General features: G+C 45.0%; 1 protein-coding gene across 10 annotated transcripts in view; it reads right to left on the bottom strand.

The window, feature by feature from the left end:
* Positions 1-24,167, bottom strand: part of hth (homothorax) — a 118,081-nt gene that overhangs the window by 55,350 nt on the left and 38,564 nt on the right. For 8 of the 10 annotated variants that reach the window (XM_065482950.1, XM_065482957.1, XM_065482952.1 and 5 more), the window contains exons 7-8: positions 20,868-21,003; positions 3,810-3,866 (exon numbers count right to left, since the gene is read on the bottom strand). In XM_065482950.1, coding sequence (XP_065339022.1) covers positions 3,810-3,866; positions 20,868-21,003 — 193 coding nt within the window. The remainder of the gene's footprint in view (positions 1-3,809; positions 3,867-20,867; positions 21,004-24,167) is intronic. The other 2 variants (XM_065482956.1, XM_065482958.1) reach the window with 1 other exon arrangement.

The raw sequence follows: 24,167 nt of genomic DNA, 5'->3' as shown, positions 1-24,167 counted from the left end.
ATTATTCAAATGAACAGCCACTCATTTGAATGGAATCCTCGAGCTAGCTGAAAATAAATAATGCTTCCATTCAAATGCAAAATTTTCAGACCGGAGAGAAAGATTGTTGGCGTCTGGGCGACAGTCGCGAGAGTGGCCGAGCAGGCTTCGCGACGACAGACCATCATTATTATCATTGCGCCGGCCGGCCGGTCGCTCGCTCCGTCGGTCGTCATCCTCGTGCATGCATGTGTGTAAAATATATCTGTATCCATCGTTGGTTCGTTCGTTTCATGTCCGTCCGTCCGACTGTGCCAAGCTGAGCCTTGAGAAGGCACAACCGGTTAACTAAATAACCTCCTCAGCCTCCCCCTCATCATCTGCAGAGTTGGAGAGCGCAGAATGTTGCTACACCGCACGTAAAAAATGTATCTGCGGCAGCGGACCATGATAAAATAAGTAACAACAACAACATTACACAGCACAAGTCGTCATTTATACGTATTATATTATACATATATATGGAAGCGGCGGGCGAATGAAATAAAAATAAAGAGGCAGCCAGTTTTAGTAGTTTGTATGCCGGTGCCGGCGGTGCTGAGTGTGTGTTCGCAAGAAATCGCCGCCTTTTGCTGAGAAACGCGTCCACGTTTTCCAGAAAGGAAAACACGAGTGGAATCCAGCACCGAGGGGCGTAATTAGTCTTGCTGCGGAGAAGAAGTCGCCCGTTGAGAATAAAAGGATTTCTCATCTCGCCGATACGCATCTCCGGCAGATGTCAAATGAGCACCGAAAGCCGCGCGGCAAGAATGCCGGTGGAATTACGCGCCGGCCCTAGCCGAAATATTCAAATACCTGATTAATCCCGTTATGGCCGACGATATTAAGCCAAGATTCCACATTGTTATCTCCGTCGGTGGTGGATTTTTGGGCCTCGAGTTGCTGAGTTGCTATGTCTGCTATATTACGATGAGACGGAATCGTTAACATCGCGGAAGTGAAATGTCAAATCAATTACGCCACCAGTCAAGGGTGACACGCGTTTTCTCGTGCTAGATAAACAAATCTGCCCTTTTTACCGGGGAAATTCCCGCAGCTCGCAAACGTCTTATCTATCCGAACAGGTGAGAAGAGCTTGGCTCGAGCGAGCGGCAGCTGCCGTGGCCAAACAGAATCTCATTTGCCTGCTGAATAATTGAAAATGGCTGCCGGCCAATGAGACCGAATTTTATTGCGTTTTTATTAGATAAAAATTCAGTAGAGGCCAGCGATATCGGCGGGCCGTAAAATTTGATTCCGCCGTCTGCTCCACCTTTGTATAGCTGCGGCATGCGGGTGAATTTAATTATACTTTTACGGCCTGTTTTAATTATCCCTCTGATAATTTTTCCAGCAGCAGCAGAGATGCGTCCACCGCGTAATGAGCATTGTGTCGTTGCGGCAGGGTCGCGTATTGCTTCCTTATTGCCAATTGTGCGTGACAAAGTGATAAATTTGCACGACATTAAAAACTAAGCCGAGTGGAGAAACACCTGTTCTACATTATTGTATAATGGCTAATAAAGTCCAGTCAGTAAATTTTTATTAGCATTAGTGTAGTACACACAGTGAGTCGGGGCCACATAAAATTTTTCCTTCCAAAACACATGCGCGCGCGAGCAGCGCTCTGGGCCGCTTCTTTTTAGTGCACAACAGTTAAATTTTACGATTTCATAAAATAAACCCTCAAATGAAAGCACACACACAGCTCGTGCACAACAATAAAAACGAGAGCCGGTGAACGACTCTGATTTTCCGTGCAATTTTTCATACACGTACCGAATTTTTTTCGCGCTCATGGGAAAATCTATCGGAGCGGGTAATGAAGTCTTCAAGTCGAATGTTTGGGATGCTTGAGTGATTGTGCATGTATTTATGCCTGGCGCTATCTCTGATATTTTCATTTCGGACTGTAGACTTGAGGAAAAAATAAGAAGCTTTCTCGTGTCGGCGAGACCTCAAAGGAAAAGATTGACCAGACCACGCTTAAAAGGTTTTTCCTTCAATTCCCATGTGGACGGCGATGCTGACTTGCACTACGCCAGAATTATTATATTCCCGCCACTGAACGTGACCATTTGGCCGGTGCACTCCCTAGGGAGCACTATTTCGATGCACTCCTCGCACCGCTGGTGGGACGGTGAGCACGCCAATTGAATCAACTCGCCACTTTGCATCGCCCCCAAACCTGATGCACTAAACGCCGGGCTCGTGGTTTATCCATTACAGGCCGTAACTTCCACTTAAACGTGGAGAGATTTCCCGTCTTACTTTACGAAAAGAAAAAAATACAGCCAGAATCAAGATTACATTTTTTAACCTGCACTTAAACCTAAGCTGAAATATATAAATATATAAAGTTTCTATGTAATAAAATAGTATGCAGAATTCAGTCAAAAGCTTTTGTATCGCACACGTTTCAGATTAAAAAATAATAATTAAAAACTTCATTTGCTTTTGCAATGGTATCAACTCTCAATTTCTCTTAATTTTCAACTAAAGATAGCTATTTTTATTTACATTGGTAACCCATAAATAAAGGCTCCGCGCTAAATATTTTTCAATACACACACGCGCTGCCCGAGAAACCCCTAGCGTTCACGTTTTGCGCAACTCACATCAGCTTCTTATCCGCAGACAAGGGGCTGCAATGAATTCGGAACAGCCAGTCAGGTGTCAATCTTAATCCAGTGCACACTTTAAGAGTGCCGATCACGTCAGCCTGCCCCGGCAACCCTCTTGCACGCGCCGCCGCGTGTGTAGGCAGCCCCTCGGACAAATAGATTACGTGATGATGATGATGCGTGCACTGCATTATCCGACTGACAGCCCGGCTCCCTGTTTTCCGTCCGTAAATTTGAATTTCCACCCAAATTCCTCGCACCCCCGTCCGATTTTCGGTCTGGACGCACAAACCTATCGCTAATAATCGCGAAATATATTCCGATTGCATCTTCCCAGGGGTTTCCGAATATTTATGCTTTTTCCTTGAATGCAGCGCAGAAGCCTGACCGAGTTGAGCCGGCCAGCAGAGGAGAGAGACATGAATAAATCAGAGAGGGAGATATTTTGATATTTATTCCCGTGCCTGCCTGCTCACTTAATGGCGTGTATTGGGAGAGTCGGTCGGTTGGTCGGTCGGTCGGTCCAGCATGTCCATCGAATATTCATGATATGTTAAAAGTGTTTCTGGTGTTCTCTCAGTCCCATTTGATGGAGGCACATTATATTAAATTTGACGACGACCGCACCCTTCCAACCGTACAATCAAACATTTTCTCTTCTTATATATCGCCTTTTTTCTTTCTTACTCGCGGGACCACTCTCCAGCGGCCGCTATCTCTGCAGCTTTTTGTACCTGAAAACCGCCTCACGAGCAAAAGGCGTGCATACAAAAGCACTTCTCGGCGTCCCATTCATACCGCCCGCGAAATTAATTCGCATTAGCCGCGATGAGTGTGCGAATATGGTACATATGCGATTTGTTATTCGGTAATTACTATTGGTTTACATAATGGAGGCACGATTGAGTTAATAACCGCTCGAGATGCCGGCCTCTAATCAGCGGTGCAGCCGCGACCTCTCGCGCATACGGCACAGCTTTTTGCCCCTCAATTACCCAAATTGCTATTGACACACGCGAGTGCCGAGCGAATTCCGCGCGCGCGACACGATAAAATCTGCCGATTTTCGCGAAGTGGAGGAAGACGGGAGTGGGGGACGCGACGACCAACGCACATTATTTATAAAACCAACTCAAATGTAGAGTGAATACTGTATGTCATAAATACCTTGTTGTGCTAGGAGTGACGGATGAGTCATGTTTGGATTCTTCCAGTGAAACTCACCTGCAGCAAAGAGGAAAATACCAATTGTTAACAATCGAAAATGTCATTTGAAATAAATTTGAATGAAATAAAAATCGATTGAACGTAGAAGAAACCGGATCTCAATCACAGGGAGTAAAAAGTGGAAACAAAAATGCCCCGCGGACGAGAATTTTCTGCATGGTCGGGCGCTCTCATTTGCAAAAATGTCTCGGGTCAACGCATCACTGACTTTTCATACATTCACACATCCAATCGGCGTCTTAAATGCGTTTGAGCCTTGCGTTTTTGCGAGGCAATATTTTCGGCATTGGTCACACCATGTGAAGCAACTACAATCGATCTTCATTTTTTCCGCGTTTTCGGCACAAAAAATCGGCGCATCGGTGTGAATCGGACATTCTCAGCGGCAGAGAATCGGTTCCACCGTGATTATTTCTGATAATGGAGCCATAACACGAGGAATGATGAATCTATCAGGCGAAATTGAACCATTGTTGCGTCACCGCATGGGAAAATCATTATAAACGCGGTGCACTGCACTTTGACAGCGCACAAAATAAGCCATTACAGCTCGGAGAGCATTTTCGCTCGTACCGCTGACTTCGGTCTCTCTTTCGAATTAAATTTGTGTCTCTCTTTTTTTGGCCGCGAATCGAGCGAAAAAAGGCCGGGCGACGGAGGCAGGAGGATGACGAGGACGTGTCGTTGTTCTGACCGGTCTGTCAGGTTGGTTCGCGACCTGTTTTGATGCATTCCTCTCGCTGTCTGCTCGCCCTCATTTGGCCATTTCGCTCTCTGCCTTCAATAATCAGCCTTAACTCTTTTCTTTGTCTCGCGCGACGACGACGAAATCATTAGGGATGTGAAAAATTGTCATTTTTCAATTAGGTAAAAATCAAAGCAACCGTGCTGGAATTTTCAAACCAATACTAAGAGCACCAGTTTATGTACTCAATTAAAAATATTAGGGACGCGGTATTAAGGAAATAATTGTTTTACCAAATAGGAAAAACCACTTTTTAGCAACTGAGGTTTCCTCTAGTAGAATATTTCATGGCAATCCTCCCATGCATAAATACCTGTTGGGAAGGTAAATTACCATGTTGACTATTTATCACATCCCTGAAAGTAAGAAGTCATTCGTTGCTCTCAACAGGTCAGGCAGTTTTCTGTTTGTATTTATTTATCTGGTACATGCACGTCTCTCTCTCTCTCTCGCACTCACATCAAGCAGTGCTCGTTGTTTGGCCGGCAGTGCGCGCGCCGTGATTTATGAAGAGCCAACACGGCTGTCACTCGTGAGCCACATTATTGAGAGCCGCTAATAACAATATCATCACTGGCACCAGCCATTTGTCAGCGACCGTTTCTACCCTGGCGCCCGGCAAAAAGCCTAACTCGCAGGGGATATCCACACCGGGGAGAGAGAGAGAGAGAGAGAGAGAGAGAGAGAGAGAGAGAGAGAGAGAGAGAGAGCGTGTGACAGAGAAAAAAGTGGTGCAGGCAGGCGGCGGCACGCACGACATGTTTTTTGGGCGGCTGATCGCTATTTTTAAAATTTAAACGAGCGTCGACAGGAGGAAGAAACATTTTGTGTGAAGGACGGAGACAACATTCATCAGCTCGGCAACAATACAGAGAGAGATAATTCCGGTCTCGTTTTCTCTGTAATTGATGAATGTTAATCATCTAAGTAAAATGTAGCAAAAAAATGGCATGCAACTTGTTTCCCTCTAGAGTCAAAACTTGCAAAACCGCACCCATTGTTGAAATTACTCAATTTCAGCAGCTGTTATCAACACGCCCAGCACTTAGCGCGTGCATGTCTGCCCCGTAAACACACGTAAGCAGCAATTTCAGCTCTCAGACGAACAAAACGCGACCGAATTATTTATTTGCAGCCGTGCCTGCAACACCTCGATGATGGATTCGCAATGCGATGCGCGCACTATGTATTATTGGACGTGTTGCCACGACGGCGTGCGAGCAAGAAAAATTGATTGCCGCACATGCAATGGGCTCATTAACCAACGGTTACACAAGCGCGTCCAGCAAACACACGCTGCCGCTGCTGTTGCTCCTGCTGCTGCGACCTTTTTACTTTATTTATAATAAATGATTGGCCAACACCTCAGCTCGCATCTCGCGCGCGCGAGAGTTTTCTCGTCTCGCTTTTTATATAATATCGAGACGCGCGCGGCAGCCTTGCGCGTTGTTTCAATAATATAAAAAGCAACGGCCGGTCTAATGACTGAACAAGCAAGCAGTCACTCACGCCGAGTTCGGTTGGGAAACCGGCGAGTGTATAATAAAAATGTCACCGAGCGTCACACGTTGCATGCTCAGCTCACTGAGCAGACTTTTCACCTTCGCACTCTCGGCTGACGGAAAAATTGACTCGATTTGCTATTGCGACAATCGAGATGACTGCGAGTCGTTGCTATTCTTGGAAGGGAATGAGGAACTCGGCGAGAAGTGGTAATTACATTTTCAATAAATTATTCTGCGCACAGGTACGAGATTGATTATCTCGTCAACTTGATTGGAGCAACGCTCGTCATAAAATAATTACTATCTGGCCTGGCTTTTGTGACAGCGCCTAGACTCAAATGGCTTTTTTATTGCTGCGATGTGTGTACGGTTTATTAATTAAATACCGTCGCTAGAGATCGGTGATTTAAATCTTGAGCTTGAGGGTCGATTGTGAAATTGATGGTTCGCACGTCGTAAACTATAGTGGCAGTTTCCCAGCAAAAATAGAATGATGCAGCCGAGGACCGGTCGTTTGTGTTTGAAAGTGCATCCAATCGATGCGCAATTTTTTTCAGGGTTTAAAGAAATTAATCATTGAAGAATAGCAAAGTTTGAATCCCTCATTTAAAAACCGGATTTTGTGCTACAAACTGTCTATCTCGGCCTTTCTACATTTGTATTCCCGCAGCCACTGGGACATTTGGTGGAGAGTCTTAAAATCACCTCCTATAAAGCCTCTTCCATAGAGAAAACATGTTACAAATCAGGTCTTCAAGCGAGCGACGTGGAGTTTGGAGGAAAAAATTCAAAACATGACGCCGTCCGAGAGGCAAGCGAGCGAGCAAGCAGGGAATTTATAAAAAATCATCTCTGTGCGAGGCGTGCTTCGAGCCTGTGTTATCGTGGAATCAGTCAAATAAAGGGCCGTCGTGTCTCTCTCCTCGATTACATCGCGCCGTATTAAATTTCCTCGCAGCAGCCATAAGAAAAAATTCCACCAGCCTCACTCACTACTGCGCTGTATAGCTCGTTCGGTACACTCACAAGCACGGTCATAATGCTGGGTGGAATAATTTATTGCCGAAATGCACAGACTGCTGCTGACTGAGATGCCCGGCCGCCGCTGGCATCATTAAAGGTTCAAAGACTTGATTGCCTGCCTATAATTGAGTTAAGGTCAAATCGCAACATGTGGTCACACGGGCATTAGTTTATGAGCCGACCGGGCAGCATTGCGAGAATTTCTGCTCCGCGGAGCATTTTATTTTTACATATATCTGTATAGCAGCCCGTTTGTGTGTGTATATTATTTTTTCCTCTCTCTCTCACTCGCGCGATCCATTCTGCGTGGTGGAGCCGAGAAGAAGGATAAATAAATTCACAGCGGGACGGTGGACAGCCAGCCAGGCTGTGAGCACCGTGTGGCTCCGTTGCGTCATCAGTCTTATTCAAGTGAGCGTAGAGAAGAGAGTATACCGTGTGTGTGTGTGTGTGTGTGGGAGACCTCCTGCTCTTTGCTGTGCACCGAAACTCTTTAAAGTAGATTCGAGTACACCAGCCAACAATCTCGTTAATAATTCAATTTGGTGTCCAAAAAATAGAGCTCTAAATGTGATTCTGAGCAAAAGTTGAATTTATGAGGACGCATCTGGAAAATCTTTAAATCGGTTAAGGTGTTTGGAAACGCGAAATTATGATTTATGATATTTCTCGGAACGTGAGAGTCTTGAATCCACTTTACATGCAAGCTAAGCCGTAATTGAGACGCAGCTCGGCGTGAAAAACGCCAATTAAAATGCTTATTATGGAGATGGGCAGCCTGCCGTTTGGGTGGGACGATGCCGCCGCAGCCACTGCTGCGAATCAGCATGCGTGCACGTGTGCTTGGTTATGCACTCAGCGGGCATTCGCTATCTACTGAGTGGTGTGCGAAATCAGGAAATTCTAGCGAATAATAGTCAGCTGGCGTGAAAAAATAAATGGGTTTTAAGCTTTTGTTCACACGGCGTCCTGGAGAGATAGGAACAAGGCTAGACACAACACTAATCTTGCGAAATTTCAGTTGCTGCCACTTACAAATTGCAATAATTACAAACTAGTGTTACCAGTCATATTATTTATTTATTCGAACTGGAACAATTTAATTTTAGTTTTAAGTTTAAGTTTAAACCTACGTCCTACTGATGATGCCTTTGAACTTGTGGTTGAAATATCCAGCAATATTTAAATAACGTGTGTTTAAAATCATATTTATTTTGTTAGGAAAAAGCAGCTCTGGCCTCTCTCTCCACTCTGACCTTCCCAGGGCCACGTTTTGCAATATTGGTATTTCGGTGTCATACAACCAATCTGCTGGCCGGAGCCGCGGAGGCGATAAACCATAATCAAGAGAGCTGCGAGATCCACAAAGTGTGACATTTCGAAGAACGCCATAGAGAGCCAAGCCAAGAGGCTGCTTCTCAAAGGACCACCCACAAATAATGCAAGGAGCTCGTATATTTCACCATCCCGTATAATCCAGGCGGCCGGGATTTGTGATGTTCGGATTCGACCAAAACGCGTTACCGAGCGGCATCCAGATCCGGGATTAGACAAAAAGCACACCAGCTTTTGGAATCAAGATGGGAATAAAAATTTGTGACTTCTTCTTCTGTGGGTAGTTTATGGCTTGTATGGCCGTAATATGGTGTGTCCACGAGAAATAGACACTCACACACACACGTGGTGCTTGCCGAGGCGAATAAATAAAAAAGGAGTGGTCCCCTAAAAGGTATGCTGCGGAGAGTATGGATTTTAAAAGAGAGTGTTTAAAAAATAATAATAGCAGGAGGACGAGTTGCGAGAGCGAGCGAGGGCCGATCTTGTATTGTGAGTGCTGCGGTCAATATAAATTCAATATTGGCGATGATAGAGCAACTGGTTTTGCCTCCGCCGAGAGATGCATGTTCCAAACTTTTTATGGCCGCGTTTCAAATATAAAAAATCCGCACGAATGACGAAATAAAGGCTAGAGAAAACTGGCCTGCCGCTCGATACACGCACCGCAGAATTGCAAAGGCAGTGACATTATTTGGCAGCACTGCTGCTGCTGCTGCTGCTGGAAATCAAATCAGCGAAACAAGAAAAGCCTGTATACTTTTCAGCCAGAAATAAACGACGTCGAAACAAAAACACACACGCCGTGTCTGCGAACGAGCACACCTTCTCGTGGGACTTATTCGTTTTGGCGGGGGCCACTTTGGCTGGCGTGCGATCAAAATAATTGAGCGCAAACTGGTCAACAAGCATAACAAGGCACTGCTTTTTTCATCGCTCGCCTTTTCGAGCAAATTAAATTGTTTGATATTTCGCATTCCGAGGTGTTCCGTGCCAAAATGCTTCATCAATCATAATTCGCGGCCAATCAGCAGCGCGCACTACCTGTTTTTGCTTGTCGTACAATTGGCAAACAGCGTGATTATTCCTATCTCCTCGCGCGTCGTTCACATCACAGCATGGCCCCTGAATTTCCTCTGCACCAATGCACCGGTGTCGTGCAGGGGTGCATACCCTCAGGGGGCTCGACGGACCAAATCCGGTGGAACGACTTTACTGTGGACTAAGCTCCTGCTATTTGCAGCTACCAGCCGTGGGGAACAGGAGAAAAAACCGACTGTACAAATTGAAACTTCTCCGCACGCAGCAGATGAGTGATTTTTGTCTCAAATAAAGTTTGTTTCAATTTATATCAGCTGAAAGGGACGCTAAATCGCACAGTTTTTCCTCATTCCTTAGCAGATGGATCTCGGAGGCAGAAGTTTATTGGCTGCAAACCTCTGCTCCACACATATTTTCAACAAATTACCGTTTCCACGATTGCAGCAGAATGAGTCGATTGCACGTTTCCCCGCACCGAGTGCGCCGTGAATAAAACATCTCGGCTGTGCAAATGGAGCCATTCCCCGAGCGGAGCACTCTTTTTTATCGTTTTATTGGTTTCTCATGACACGAGAGAGGAAGCAGAAAATGGAGATTTCCATGCAGCATGTATAATTTGGTCCGCCGGCATTCAAATCTGTGTGCCTATATCTGGCGCGGCTCTTTAAATTAATTAGCATCGGCCATTTCAATTCAGCACGCAGCTGGCTTGCTGGCTGGCTTACACTGCCATGAGAGAGCGTACATACATGTAGTTATTATTGTGTTATTAACAAGTACACGAGAATCGTGACGACCTGCATCATCCGCGAGCAATAAAACACTGGCTTGCTGATGCATCTCATTTAAATACATTTAGAAAGCACATGCGAATATGTACGTTTATTTATGTCAACTGTTATCACGATGCAGCAGCAGCGGCGGCGGCGACGGCGGCGAAAGAGTTGACAAACACCACCGCCGCGCGCGCCGTGCACGCCGGCCACCACCATATAGCCTCGGCATACAATATAAACTGCTGGTGGCTGAAAACACACACACACACACGGCAGCACGCATGCTGATTGCATATTTTCTGCTGTGTCATCCCCTAAATCAATAAAGTGAGTTTGTGTGCATTAAACACGCTGTGTTGGCTCATAATAACGATTATTATTATTATTAATCATGGAAATGCGAACGCCTCGTGCGAGCGAGCGAGCGACCGGAATAGCTAAGCTACGCCATTGCTGATGCTTTCAGCGCTAAATTTTCCGTAGGCGCGTGATGCTGGCGCGGCTTTTTGCGTTTCGCAATCAGATAATGTGCTTGCAAATGGAACGCACGCTGATTGTTTTGCTATAGAGGTGTTTAACAGCCGGTGGGTTTGCTTCCGTGTTGATTGCAGTTTCGGCACGGCGTCCATCACGGACAAAATTTGCAAAACATGGCACGTTTCGTTTGCAAATGTCGATGGTTTCCTTTCGATCGTTTCTTTCCAAGTTGCGGAACGTTGCACATGTATGTGATTATAATAGTGACGTTGGAGCTTTGATAAATTTATTTAAACTGCGACCCCAAAGAAAAATAATAAACTTAAAATGTAAATCAACGGTATTCGGCTCATTTTCAACATAGCTTATTCATCATCATATGCAATTGCACGCATCCTTGGCTGAATATACGGCCGCATCAAAACACAATTAAAATGCAAAGCCTGAGGGGCGCAATAGTGCACATTATCGCCGGCGCTCGATTTGCATTTTGTTTGCACAATAAATCGTTGAGGTCAAACCATCCTACAGCACACTCACTGACTACTGTGGCAATATCCCTCTCGCTTCTTTTCAGCTATTACTGCTCTCCGTGCACTGATGTTGGCTTTTCTTTGTTATTAACTCAGGATTACAGCCCCTGAAGCCACCCCCATGGGAGATTGTGCTCTTTGCCGCCGCCGCCGCTCACTAATGCGCCAGTAGCAAGCGAGCATTGTGATGCACCATCATAAGCCGCTTTTCCTATTCCTCCGCAGTTGCTTTGATTGCCTCTGATTAAATAATTCGCCTGTGACAGCTGATTTTTCCTTCCAGCTTTGCAGAGCAAACATTTCTAGCATTTCGGGGGGAATATTTTACAGCCACAAAACGAAAATCTTTGAATTTTCACTAGCCGCAAATATCGAAAAAATATCATTTTTATCTTATATGTTTAAACTGAAGAAAAAAAAATTGAATTTTATCCGTGTAGGAAATTATAAAAAAACACGCCCAGAAATAAATTTTAAAACGCTTAAAATCTAGATCATATAAGAATATTTTTTGTGTTTTCTAAGCTCAATCAAAAGCATATTTTCCGTTTAAATTTTATCAAACACTGTTCATATTCACGTCTTGCATTTTCTGCAGCAAGTTTAGTGTGGCGTTAATTAATATTTGATCAAGAAGGAGTGGAAACCGGCGGCGAGCAGATGAAACCTGCTCTGCGTGGATGGATGCTGAGAAATTACGGTGCGCCTTGGAAATTTGGCGCCGTGCAACCTTGGCGTTTTACGAGCGCACGATTTATTCGACACTTAATTGCGAGCAGAGCGAGTCTCATTTTCCACAGGAAGAATTATGATATTTAATTAATTGACGAGCGTCGTCGAGGTGTTTTATGTTGCGAGAGTGAGTTGTCCAGAGCATTGTTTTAATGAAGCTGATGGCGTTCCCAGAAAGACACTTGTGCGCCAGCAAAAACCCGTGTGACCACTTTTAACCATAATATGACCTAGCCGAGGAGACAATTTTGAAGAAATCACACCTCGCCAAATTACGGCCGCTGTTACTTTTAATACTTCATCATCGTCACTCTCGCTCCTTGCCACGGCACAAACCTGCTGCTGCATCGCGTGAGCTATCGTGCCTTTTTTCTACTCCGGCGATCGTTTTCTATATTATTTCGTCATAAATCTAATTAACATGCTGCAGCAGTCTGGTCGGCGGTATTAATATCACGGATGATTAATTATTGGGATGATTTGAAGGCGTGGTCCATATCCTCGGCGATAGAGCACTCAGCCCGGCTGTTATTCCGACGCCAGCAGCCTCCACCCTTCCACAATGCGCTTTTATATTCGATTTTAAACTTTATTGCTCTTTTTGTCCCTGCAAATTTACGACGCGATAAATTGCAATCGCGGGGAAATTTCTTCATCAGCAGAATTCAACGCGGAAGATTCGACAGTTTATTACATAATATCAGGTATTTAATCGCAAATCATTCAAAGGAACATTAAAATGGGAAGAGCTTCAAGGTTAAAAAACGTAGCCGATAAATTGATATAAATCTTGATTATAAATAAATGCAATATTTAAACAACTAGTTGCATGAAACTAAATTTATCACGCACAAAAATAGAAATTAAGTCCTTTATTTCATATGAACTGAAATGCATTACAACTTCGCCTGATTTGGCCCACCCGAGTGTGGTGTGCGTATTATAAACTTTAAAATTGACAACCCTTCACATCAGCCTCACCTGCTGGTTAAGTTTCAAGCTTGGATTTGTTACTCTGGAGTGCGCATTGTTAGTCGAATGCTGCTGCTTTTCGCACCCACTCACATGCGTTATTTTCATTGAGAGGGTGCTCTAGTGCAATAATTGGCCAGCAGGTGTAACAACCCAGGGGCTCCAGTTACATTTCAACGCAATATTTTATGCACAGGCTGTCGTTGTCATAGACACTCGCTCAAAAACACTCGATGACGACAGCTCGCCGCCGCTTTATATAGAGCGGCTAACTCGCAATACCGCCTGCTGCTGGAGTGATATCTTTGACAGCTTCCTCCTCTCCGCGGCAAAAAGAGCTAGGTCGGAATTCTCCGCATTTCAGAGAAAACTGGCCGCGATTCCAGCAGCAGTAGCAGCAACATCTTTTTGATGCGTGACACATAGCGAGCAAAAAATGTCAAAAACGGCAGTTGTTTTAATGAAAATTGATTCCGAAGGAATTCCTCTGACTGGCTAAAAATTTATCACTTTTTTCCATTTCACTGACAAGAAAATAGTGTGGAAATTAAAATTCTTGCCGGCAGCCGTTTCTTCTGGCACCGGCCTCTATTCAAGCGTAATCGAATTTCAGTTTCAAAGAGCACGCCGCGCTTGAGATGTGTGTGTAATTCGATTTGAAACATTCACCAGCACTTGAATTGTGAAGAGGTGCGGTCGGCGATGTGACGTGACGCTGCGAGAGCTAGAGCGAGAGATTTCTGCGGGCGCATCCAAACCGCAGGGATGCTGCTGCTGCACTTTTACTTTAAAGGGAGGTGCGAGGGCGCGATTAAGGTGATTATGCAAATGCGCAGGGGTGCGGGACCACGGGTGGCACCGCACTGCCATGATGAAATTTTCCACCCCATTGGAATTCAATATACGATTAAAAAGAGAAGTAGAAAGAAGAAGAAGTTGGAGCCACCGCTCCCGTGGCGAGCTAATGGGATTTTCGTCTCTCTGCGATAATGAAATTGTGCACGTTGAGCAGCAGCTCGCTTTCCAGATTTTGCGTCAGAAAGCAGCTACGCCGAGAAAGAGAGAGAGAGATGATTCGGCCTGATTGTGAATTCACGAGTTCTGCACACGCGTGGTCTCCGTTCGAATTAAAAGCAGGAAGTGGTAGATTACTATTCTGGCATGATACGTGCACACATACACAGGCGTGAAAATTCACTTTGCACCTTCGGAATAAATTAAAAATAAAAGCACCGATGGCCGTGGGGTCCAGCGAATGAGCCGCTCTTGTGTGTGGTAATTAGAAAAGTAACGGCGTCTTGTATCTCGCGGTAATTATCAATAGATCGAGACAATGGACGCACGAATGCATGATAGACAATACATCAACAGGGTTGCGAATTCTAAACATCTTGTAGGGAAAATATCACAAACACGAAATCAAACAGGAAAATTTTACTGTCGATCTAATTTTCGCCTGCACGCGTGCTGATTAGGCCGAAAGCCGGAATCCGTGTAATAATTTTCGCGGCGAATTAGCAGTCAGTTTAAAGTCCTCAAGTGAAGAACCAACTAACTTTACACACATATACACAACTATGGTAGGCGCGCGCGCGGATGCATGTGTGTGCTGTTTATTGCCGAGTCATTAGTGAGTACAACATTCAGCCGTGTTTAGTGCGCTTCACTTACAAGCTCACACACGCAGGCAGCCAGTGCAGGATTATCAAGTCAAAACTTTGGCCTGCCAGAGGGGGTGGGAGAAGATCCGCCAACACGCGAAAATTCCTCTAATTCCATTTCGCAGATCATGATCTGGCGCATAATTATGGTTGTTGCGCGATAATTTTCGCTTCCACATGCGCAGGCACACTCACACGTACAAACATACACACAGGATTTGACTCAATTTCCCATCCAGCAGCAGGAGCAGCAGAAGCGGGGTAGAATAGGCAACCTGTGCGACATCCGTGCTCGGGGGTTGCATCCGAGTCAGCATGCATTCCGGAGAAGGGAAACAAACAATTTGTGTGTCGACCCACCCCCGGCGTTTCTGCTCTCTCTGAGAGTTTCTAAAAACCCAAAACTGTGTTTTTCAAAGATTGTCATGCCAGCGTGAGAGCTCTTGGGAGCAGAGTGAAAGTTCTCCCTTTTATTTCCCATTCTTCTATCAAGCGAGCCGCTTTTGATAAATAGAGTGCGTCCGCACGGCGCATCATTAGACGCAGCAGCTTAGCTTTTGCTATAGTTTTCGAATTCACGTGAATGCGAGAGCATCTCGGGAGTCGTGGCGGCACGAGTCGAGCGGCGGAGGAGATGAGGCGAAATGTAATCTAAGAGACAAGTGACAAATGCCTTGCTCCGCGGTGATGAGAGAGCGCGCAGTAATATCAGGGGGTGGAGCGGGTGGCTTCCTCCCTGCGCCTGCACTGCATTAACTCTTCTTACTGCATATCTATTAGGGGGGCTGTTTGCTGCCGTTCCTTTCTGCCTCGCTTCTTTTTTTCTCCTTCATTCTCCTCTAGTGGCAAACATCCATTAGGCCCGAGAGAGAAAAAGATATACAAAAATATCGCAGAGTGCGTGCGAGTGTACGGAGTTAATAGTCGCCAGCTTTTAAATAGCAACACTGCACCTCGGCTGCACTTTTGATGCCTCGAAATTCGGGGGCGGCCGAGCTGATAAAAGCCTGGGTGCGCGCAGTGGACGAAATTCTGCTGCAGATAACGGAAAAGCAGGGAGGCGGAGTTATCACGGCTCTTTTAAATAACACAATGGTGTATTTTCACATTTTCAGAGGTTCGAGCATCATCCACACTTTTAATTCAATCGTTCATCTGATCAATGAACAGAAAAAATAGGTAATCTAATATAATCGTGTTTACTTTCATTTTGGTTCTGCACTCGTGTCTTTTTGTTGCAGCCAGATAAAACAAATTTGAGCCCGCAACGCTGAACCCGATCCGGCTTTTCACTTTAGTTGCCCAAGTGGCGCGAAACGGCGGCAGCTGCGCCGGCCCGAAAATCAAAACAGCGCGCTCGAATTTCCGAGATCAAAGCGAGTCGGAATTTTCTTCTTCGATCTGCGCTCGCTGCTCGCACTCTGGGAGGAAGCCACGAAATGTGGCCGCAAGAGACAAGCATCGCATCATCTCATCACCACGCAAAGAACAACACCACACGATGGAGTATAAAAATAACCGCACTCACTCACATATGCGGGAGTGAAACATAAATAAAAAGCAGCGAGGCGAACACACACACACACACACAGCAGTGGCGGTTATTCAGTCGGATTTGGTTCAGCTTTTTACTGCTACAACGCCTTCCTAACTGCTGCCAAACAACATGCAGGCTCGTTTTAATGATACACACAAAATCACAAACTGTCACGCTGAGAGTGCTTGAGATGCTGCTTTCGCATCTGTTGCAGTGTGTAGTCGGACCAGCGATTTGATCAAATCGAACGAGAGAAAGAGAGCACACGCGGTGGTTATCCCTCGAGTGGTCCTTTTTATTCAAAGCACCGACCGACCACTTCACACTGTCAACCAGGGGTGACGCGCACCGACACACAGTGTTGCGCCTTTCTTCCCTCCTCAAGCAGTAATCAGTGCAGTCGAATCTGCGTTGAGCATGGGAATCGCATTGCCTATTTGGGCCGCTCAACGGCAAGGGGATTTTTGCAATCGAATGAGCAGCCTCAAGAGGCTGTGAATAAATTTTTGGTCCATTTACTGACGAAACAACCGCTCAGGGATACCACTAGACTTTTTCCTTTTATTAAGAAGGAGAGAAAGTGGACGACTCTGTTCATTTAGCATCGGGATAGACAAGCCAAAATGCCTTTTGATTCTGAAAATATTTAGATTGTTTGTTCCTTTTCCAAATTACATCCCACAGGCGATTAAAATAGGAATTGGGGACAGACTATTGGTCCAAGGCCCTGAAACTGGAACGATTGATAGGTATCCTTAAATTGGTTTTTATCAACCGGTACTGATAAATTAGAGTAGAAAAAATAATGCGCAAAAGTGGTGAAAGTGACTGGCACGGACTGAGTGCTTCTACTGAGCGATTCGGAATTTGGCTGGAATGACACCAGTTTTCCATCAGCACTGGAGATAATTTTAATACGCGCCGAGGCATTATAATATCACATATTCAGTTGGTATGGTGATGCAATCGCTCGCTGCCGTCGCCGATCAAAGGAAAGCTCAAAACCAGATCTGCGGCTCCCCACAAGAGTTGCCAAGCGCCTCGACCGGCGGCGACGACGACGGCGGCCAAGGGGGCTAGAGTTTTCAAGCCGCGGAAAAATTCGACTAACTGCTCAGGGTGGTCGGCCATAACAAGGTCACACACACACACGCATGCGATGCATCGACTCTGAATGCCAGCCGTTTTTAGTATTGTGTGCCGTGTATTGTGAGCCATCAGGCATTCATCATCGATCCCCCGTTTACAACTCAGCCCTCCCGCACTTATAAAAAGCAGCAGTTGTAGCGTCGTCGCCGGAGCTTGCAGACTGCGTTCCGTTTTTACCTGTGAATACTGGCGTAATGAACGCGCACAATGGATTACATTTCGGAGTACAACAACCAAAGAGCAGCCAGCGAACAGCAGCGTCTTTTTTCTTTCTCTAAATGAAAAGCAGCCCAAGGAAGAAAGAGAGAGCAGTTGAGTTTACGAGCTGATGACAATAGAGAAATGATGCTTGAGACCGGCATGAAAAATAAAGTAATGCTGCGTCTGTGTGGGGCAGTCTTGCGTCAAATTTATTTATTTATTTAATGCCACCGCCACTCTAGCTGCTTTTGGCATCACCCCGTCTGCTGCATGGCCGAATTCTTTCAACCCATTTTTCGTTTGGATAAAGCAAAGGAGCAAAACAGACGCACAAGTGCTGTTGTGCGTTAAAAAAGCAGATTTCTCTCTGGTAAATCTTAATAAACGTGTTAGTAGGATTACTTATTTTTGGTCCAAAAGTTTGAATTACTAAAAATTTCAAAACGTGATTCTAAGAGGTTGCCAAGATGTGTATTGATCATATTTCCCAGCACGCAGGTAAATGCCTGTGTTTCTGCCTCAATGTCAGCTGAAAAATACAATGCTGGCGGCAGCACCCCGTCTGCGGCGCAGCGAATTCCAATCAGCAAGAGCGTTTCATGTCTTTGTTCGCGGCTGATAAGAAAGGAGTAAGAGAGAGACCAGGAGCAGCAGAAGCTAAATTAAAAAATAAACGCACACGCGGGGGAGAGAATGCGCAAGGAGGAAACGGCGGTGTTGATAAAGCTTTGCGATATTTTTTTCGCTCTCGCTATTAAGACAATGCCGGTCGGGGAAACGTGCAGCACTTTTAATTAAATGATAAACAAATCGACTCGGTGCTTTGAGCTCGAATACGTTCGCTACATGAGCAAAAAGGCTGTGCACCATAGCATGCAGATAAAAATAATCATTCCCGAGCTGTCAACGCCAACGAGTTTCTTTTCGTTTTTGATTCATTAACGAAAAGCAGCCTGTCACAACCTCTCGGGGAAGAAAGTCCCAGGGCTGCTTTAAATTCCGCGGATGAAAAATATGTCCGCGCTAGCTGCTTGTGGGGTAGGCAAATAAATTACCGGCGTCTCAAAGAGCGGAATGAAAAAAATTCGGGGTGGCTCAAAAGCAGCAAAGCGAGTGTGAGTAATACTTTGTATTTGGCGACTGCTGCTGCTGCTGCTTCTCGGTTTGTGTGTGGCCCGCTTGTGAGACTATCAGTGTATCAACAGATCGAGCCAATTTAAATTTATTTCGCCCTCCGACCAGCTGCTTTTAATATTCGCGTCATCGACTTCAAACACGAAAATAAATATGCAGCCGGTATAAATACGTGTGCGTATGTGAAAATCAGAAGCAGAATAAACAAACAGCGAGAGCAGTTTCCCCTTCGTGGGGGAAAAGCAGCGGAGGGCAATTTTCCGCACAAAAAAGATGATGGAAAGAAGCAGCTTTTCGGGATTTCGTGTCAATTTGCGCGCAGCGGGAAATCTCCCGGCCATTGATAAGTGCAAATACAAACACGGCACTGGCAGATCAATAAAATAATACAACGCATAGACGATTCCAATTTGCTGCAGCAGCGGCGGCGGCAGCGGCAACCCCATTTCGCGCGCGTGGGATTTGCATTTCCTCGCCAGGGATTATTATTAATTTTCACTTTGGCGCCCGCTTGCTCTCTCGTGCACAAATACCGGCCTACGGACCGACAAACCAACCAACACCGAGTCCAAATATGACGCCGCCGCTGCCGGCTTATTTATTCCCGCGGGGACTGGCGCATGAATAGATTATAATTACATTCATGCAGCAGCCAGCGAGCCCCTTATTCTGCATTAGCGCTCATTTAATGCCTTAAAGATTGAGCATTCCGCCCTGTTTTAAGCGCGTCTCCAGCTCAAGGCAGTGACGCGTCGGAATTTCAGCCGTGCAAGAATTTTAACGACCCCTTCTTTCAAACTTAAAATAACACTGAAGCAGTCAATGCGCTTGACACAGATATTAAATCTCAAATCTCAGTTTCTTCCATGCGTGACTGCTATCTTTGGAATTAACCGACGACAGTGTAACAATAATTGAAAAAAGCTTAATTTATTGCAGCTGCAATACTCCATGATAAGACGAGAAGATATAAATTAATTTTTTCAGAGGTTGAAAAATCTCGCGATTTTAATTTAATTTCCTAAGTTGCTTTTCAAACTAAAAAGTTGCAAGTTTGGCTCACTGTGTCACTGGGTGTATCCGACATCAATATAATTTTAGCACTGTTCCTGCTGTCCGCGTGGGCAATAAAACGCTGAACAGCTGATTTCAGTCTCGCTTAAAAAATGCACTCACGTCTGCTGTTATATGGTGTGTGTGAAAGAGAGCGAGCGCAGTTTGTATTATATTCATATATTGTACGGCGCGCTGCAAATTTATGGCCGTGTTGATAAACTTGCGGCGATAATTTCCCCATCCCGCCGTCATCACACCATACAATAAACCACCAGGCAGGCGTGCTAGAGCATAGGCAGCAGAGTAGGCGGGCTGGCCGGCAGACTATTTTATTTTTCAAAATTTCATCTTTGCGAAACATACGTTGACATTTTCAAGTGAGCTTCAGTGATGTTTATATTATTATTTCGGGTGCACTTTAGTGCCACATTATCGCGAAAAGTTTAAGTGTTTTAATCATTACTAATAGTTTCACAATTACAATTTTGTGTGAAGGAAGTTACGCTTCTGTTAAAAGATATCACAACATAAAAATTTTAAATTTTAATTACGGATTCTCCTAATTACATTGAACCGCACAAATTGCGATCCTTAAATTATTTGTTACACTTCAGAAGGCATGCAGGAAATTGATGAAAAACTGTTGAGAAAAAAAGCTTGGAATAGAAAGAAAGTGATCTCATCAGGGATAAATGAGCAGGCACAACACCAATTAAAAAGCCATAAAATATCACTAAAAAAGCTATATAATAAATTGTCTTCCAGAAGCTCTGCCGGCCGATTATATTGACGCGCAGTTAGATTTCGGGTCTGGCTCACATAAGAACAACACGCGTCGGCCGTGGCGGCTGTGGACGATGATTATAAATAATTTGTTAATGAACAACTGTGCACGCGAAAAAAACGAGAGACACGAGATGAACTTGACCGATAGGCGTCTGTGTCCGACGTCGTGGCCTTTTTCGAGCATGTCACCGAGGGCAGCCTTGCTGATGCAATAACGGCCAGATTAGCACGATTTTATTTGAGTGTTATTGTGACCACTAATTAATTGCCGATTAGAGTCTAATTGGGCTGATTCGCGGATTTCGGCTCAAAGAAAAAAGCGGAAAAGATCTTACCTGCTTCACTGCCATTGTCACCACTTTGTTGGGAACTGGGAGGTTGGGAAAGAGGGCCTGGCGTGCCACCTGAACCAGGTGATCTGACGTCGTCATTGCCAGGCCCAGGGTAAGACAGGGATGACGAGGGAGGCCTCTGTAACAGAAAAGAATAATGTTAACATAGGGCATTCAGATTATTTCCTAATATCTTTAACAAATAAATAAAATCCAATTTTTTCCACGTATTTCAATTCATAAATCTTATATTTTCATTGTGAATCGCAATCAACATCCGTGCTATGAATGCGAGCCCAGCAGTTTTTTGACAAAAATTATAGTATCACAAACTCGAATCGTCGGGTTTCATCCTTTTACCCAAACTTCACCACTTTTTGTGCGACTCGTAGGCAGATAAAAAATCAATCTCCACAAAGAACACCATAGAGCATTCTCTGTTTCTTTCCACTCGCGGGCTTGTTTCCCTGCATGAATAGGCTGTTCTTTCTTCTTTTACAGTTAAGAAATTTTCTACGGCCTAAAGGACCTCAAGGCTTGGCGATAAGGGGTGTACTTTATTAGCAAAGAGGAGAGGAGACGCTTTTCCAGCACGCTAGAAGCGCGAGTTTAGTGCGGGCGCCTGCAACGGCAGTCCGCTTAGCAAGGTCAGGGGCAATAAATCAAGCAGATTGATGCTTAAATGGTGTACCGACAATAATAGAATTTGAGCGGCCAAACAATAACACGAGCAAGTTTCTTCGAGTGTGGTCGTGACGTGAATTTGCGGCGAAAGAGACGTTTTAATGGCCGCGGACATCTGTCAGGCGGGATTGCATGCATTAATTGGTTAAGCAGGGGCACCCGCTTGCTTCCTGTGTCAAAGAGGAAACTGCCTAAATTAGCGGATTGCGCCGAATTTATATACACACACACACACACCTCCCAAGAAGCGCGCGAGCGGTCGCTCGCGAGCGCGCAGATGGCGTCTAATTTGAGGCGAAATAGTAATTATTTTATTATTGGACCGCCTCCCACACCCGCGCACACGAGTCATAAAACACTCTCGCATGAAATATTGTGCTCGCATGTCTGCACTTTAAATCATCCCCTTGTTAAAAGATAATTTACGACACTTGACTACTTAATTCTGCCCGCTCGCCCAACAGCCTGGCCGCCGCGAGCACGCCGCTAAATTGAAAATTCCTCTCGCCTCGTCATTAAAAAAGCACAACCATGTGATAATGCCGCGTATTTTTATATCATGGCACGAATAGGTGCCAGATTCGCGATTATCGCACGTGCGGGTTTTTAATTTTTCACCTCTCTGACAGCTGTCGTTGATGAATTAAGCAAATTTCACACCGTGGCTGGGAGTCAAAGTCGGAAATTAATTTTAACCGACGGTCCATTTACTCGTTTTAGAGCGTCTTAAGGAAAATTTGGTCATTCTTTGGAAGGATTGCTGCACGATTTTTTTTTATCCTTTCCTCGTGTCAATATCGTGCGCATCGCATCGAAAAGTTTCCTCTAATGGATTATTTTTCCACTTTCCCAGCAAGTCGGACTGATGCAGCGCATTATCTCATTAAAGAATGCGCTAATGAATTAGCTCGAGCGGGCCGGAGTACATAAGCAGCGGCTAGATTTCAAATCCCGCCTCGAAATCCATTAAGTTAAAAGGGCTGCTGGCTGGCGCGTCCGCCATGAGCGCAGACGGAAGGAAAAAATAATGTGAAAACGGGGTCTGCCAGCAGATCGATACATCGATTACGGCAGCAAATGAAAGAGTTCCTCTATTGCGCCCTTAGTGTCCAAATTATTGCTTACGTCATGTCATCATCGTGTCTAGCTATAGCGGAGCAGGGAGCAACACGCGCCAGCCAAGCGACACTGCTGTCCGCGCGTATTACCCAGCATGACGTGGACAAAACAGCGGACCAACATTCGCTCGAAAGGAGCGTCGATTCTAATTGCGAAACAAAACGCACGCTGCAACTCGTCCAGTTTACGCGGCAATCAAAATAAAACAGTAATTTGCCCGAGAATCAATTACCGCCGTTGTCGTCGGTGGTGTGCATGCTTGTTGTTTTGATGAAGCAGCACCCTTCCATTCTGTATAATAATATCTATGCTAATGCGTCTATAATGGTGCAATAACATTAGCGGCACCGAACTTAACGACATTTTAATTGTGACACCGCGCACACGGCCCGGAAAAGCCGCCTGCAGGTGCTCGCGCGGCATATGAATTTTTAAATGCAGTTTTACCGTGTGCACCTTCTAGGGCGAGATTTTCTGACTTCCGCGGGGTTTTCTACTTTTTTTATGTATAACAAATTATTAGAGATTTTGTAAAATTTTACATTTTGTCTTGAAATATTTTCAAATTGGAAATATAGAAATAAATATGTTATGTTACTCGTAAATTGATCAATTGAAAATCTTGAAGGTTTCACGAACCAACTTTTAAATTTTATCACTTTCTATGAAACCAACCGACTGTCTGGCATGCCCAACCCTGGAAACGTTTTTACTTGAAAAATCGAGCATGGGAGAAAAAGTCGAGGAGGCTAGGCATATGTTCAGCGGCCGCAGCCGCGTCTTGGTCTATTATAATATCATCATCAGTGTTGCCGTTCGTTCTCTCGGGACGGCCGGCTCAGCCGGCTGCCTAGCTGCATGATAAAATTTTATACGATGTGCTATATTCCCAGGCTGGAGGAAGCACGCGTTGAGTGTCAAAAGAAAGAAAGAAGGCCGTCTTGACGATAATTATTATGATTTTATTACCACACGAATAAATCATCGCGCCACTATCGCATCAAATTGTTTAATTACCCAGCTGATTTATGGCACAGCGGCGGCGGCGGTTTACGCTGCTGCGAGTTGAGCAGCCGGCTGATTGATTTGGCAACTGCGGTCCATTTGTGGTGATAAAAGGAGAGAGAAGATGCTGCTGCCTAGTTGAACACAAAAAATAAAAATGGTCCTCCGCGAGGCAGACGCCACCACTACAGCAAGTTTGTTCTTTCTTTGCTCGCCAACAGCGTCGACACGCCAGCAGTACATCCAACAAAAATATTTGTTCAGCTTCAATTCTGGTCCAAGCTATCAGAGCTTTCCGGCATTTCACATCTTATTGCAACGTGGTTTCTCTCGTGCAAGTAACGATAGTTGGCAAATTGCATTGAGTGCTGTGAAATATAAATATGGTTTGGGTTAGTATTTATTTATAAAATATTTTCATTAAGTATTGAACCCACTCCATGGCATTGGTTAATCCTTTTTCCAATATCTCCAGATTATTTTTAATTTTTGTAT

This window comes from Cloeon dipterum, chromosome 3 (genome assembly GCF_949628265.1).
Source record: "Cloeon dipterum chromosome 3, ieCloDipt1.1, whole genome shotgun sequence".
Taxonomy (NCBI): Eukaryota; Metazoa; Arthropoda; class Insecta; order Ephemeroptera; family Baetidae; genus Cloeon; species Cloeon dipterum.
This window is presented reverse-complemented; position numbering and strand designations above follow the sequence as displayed.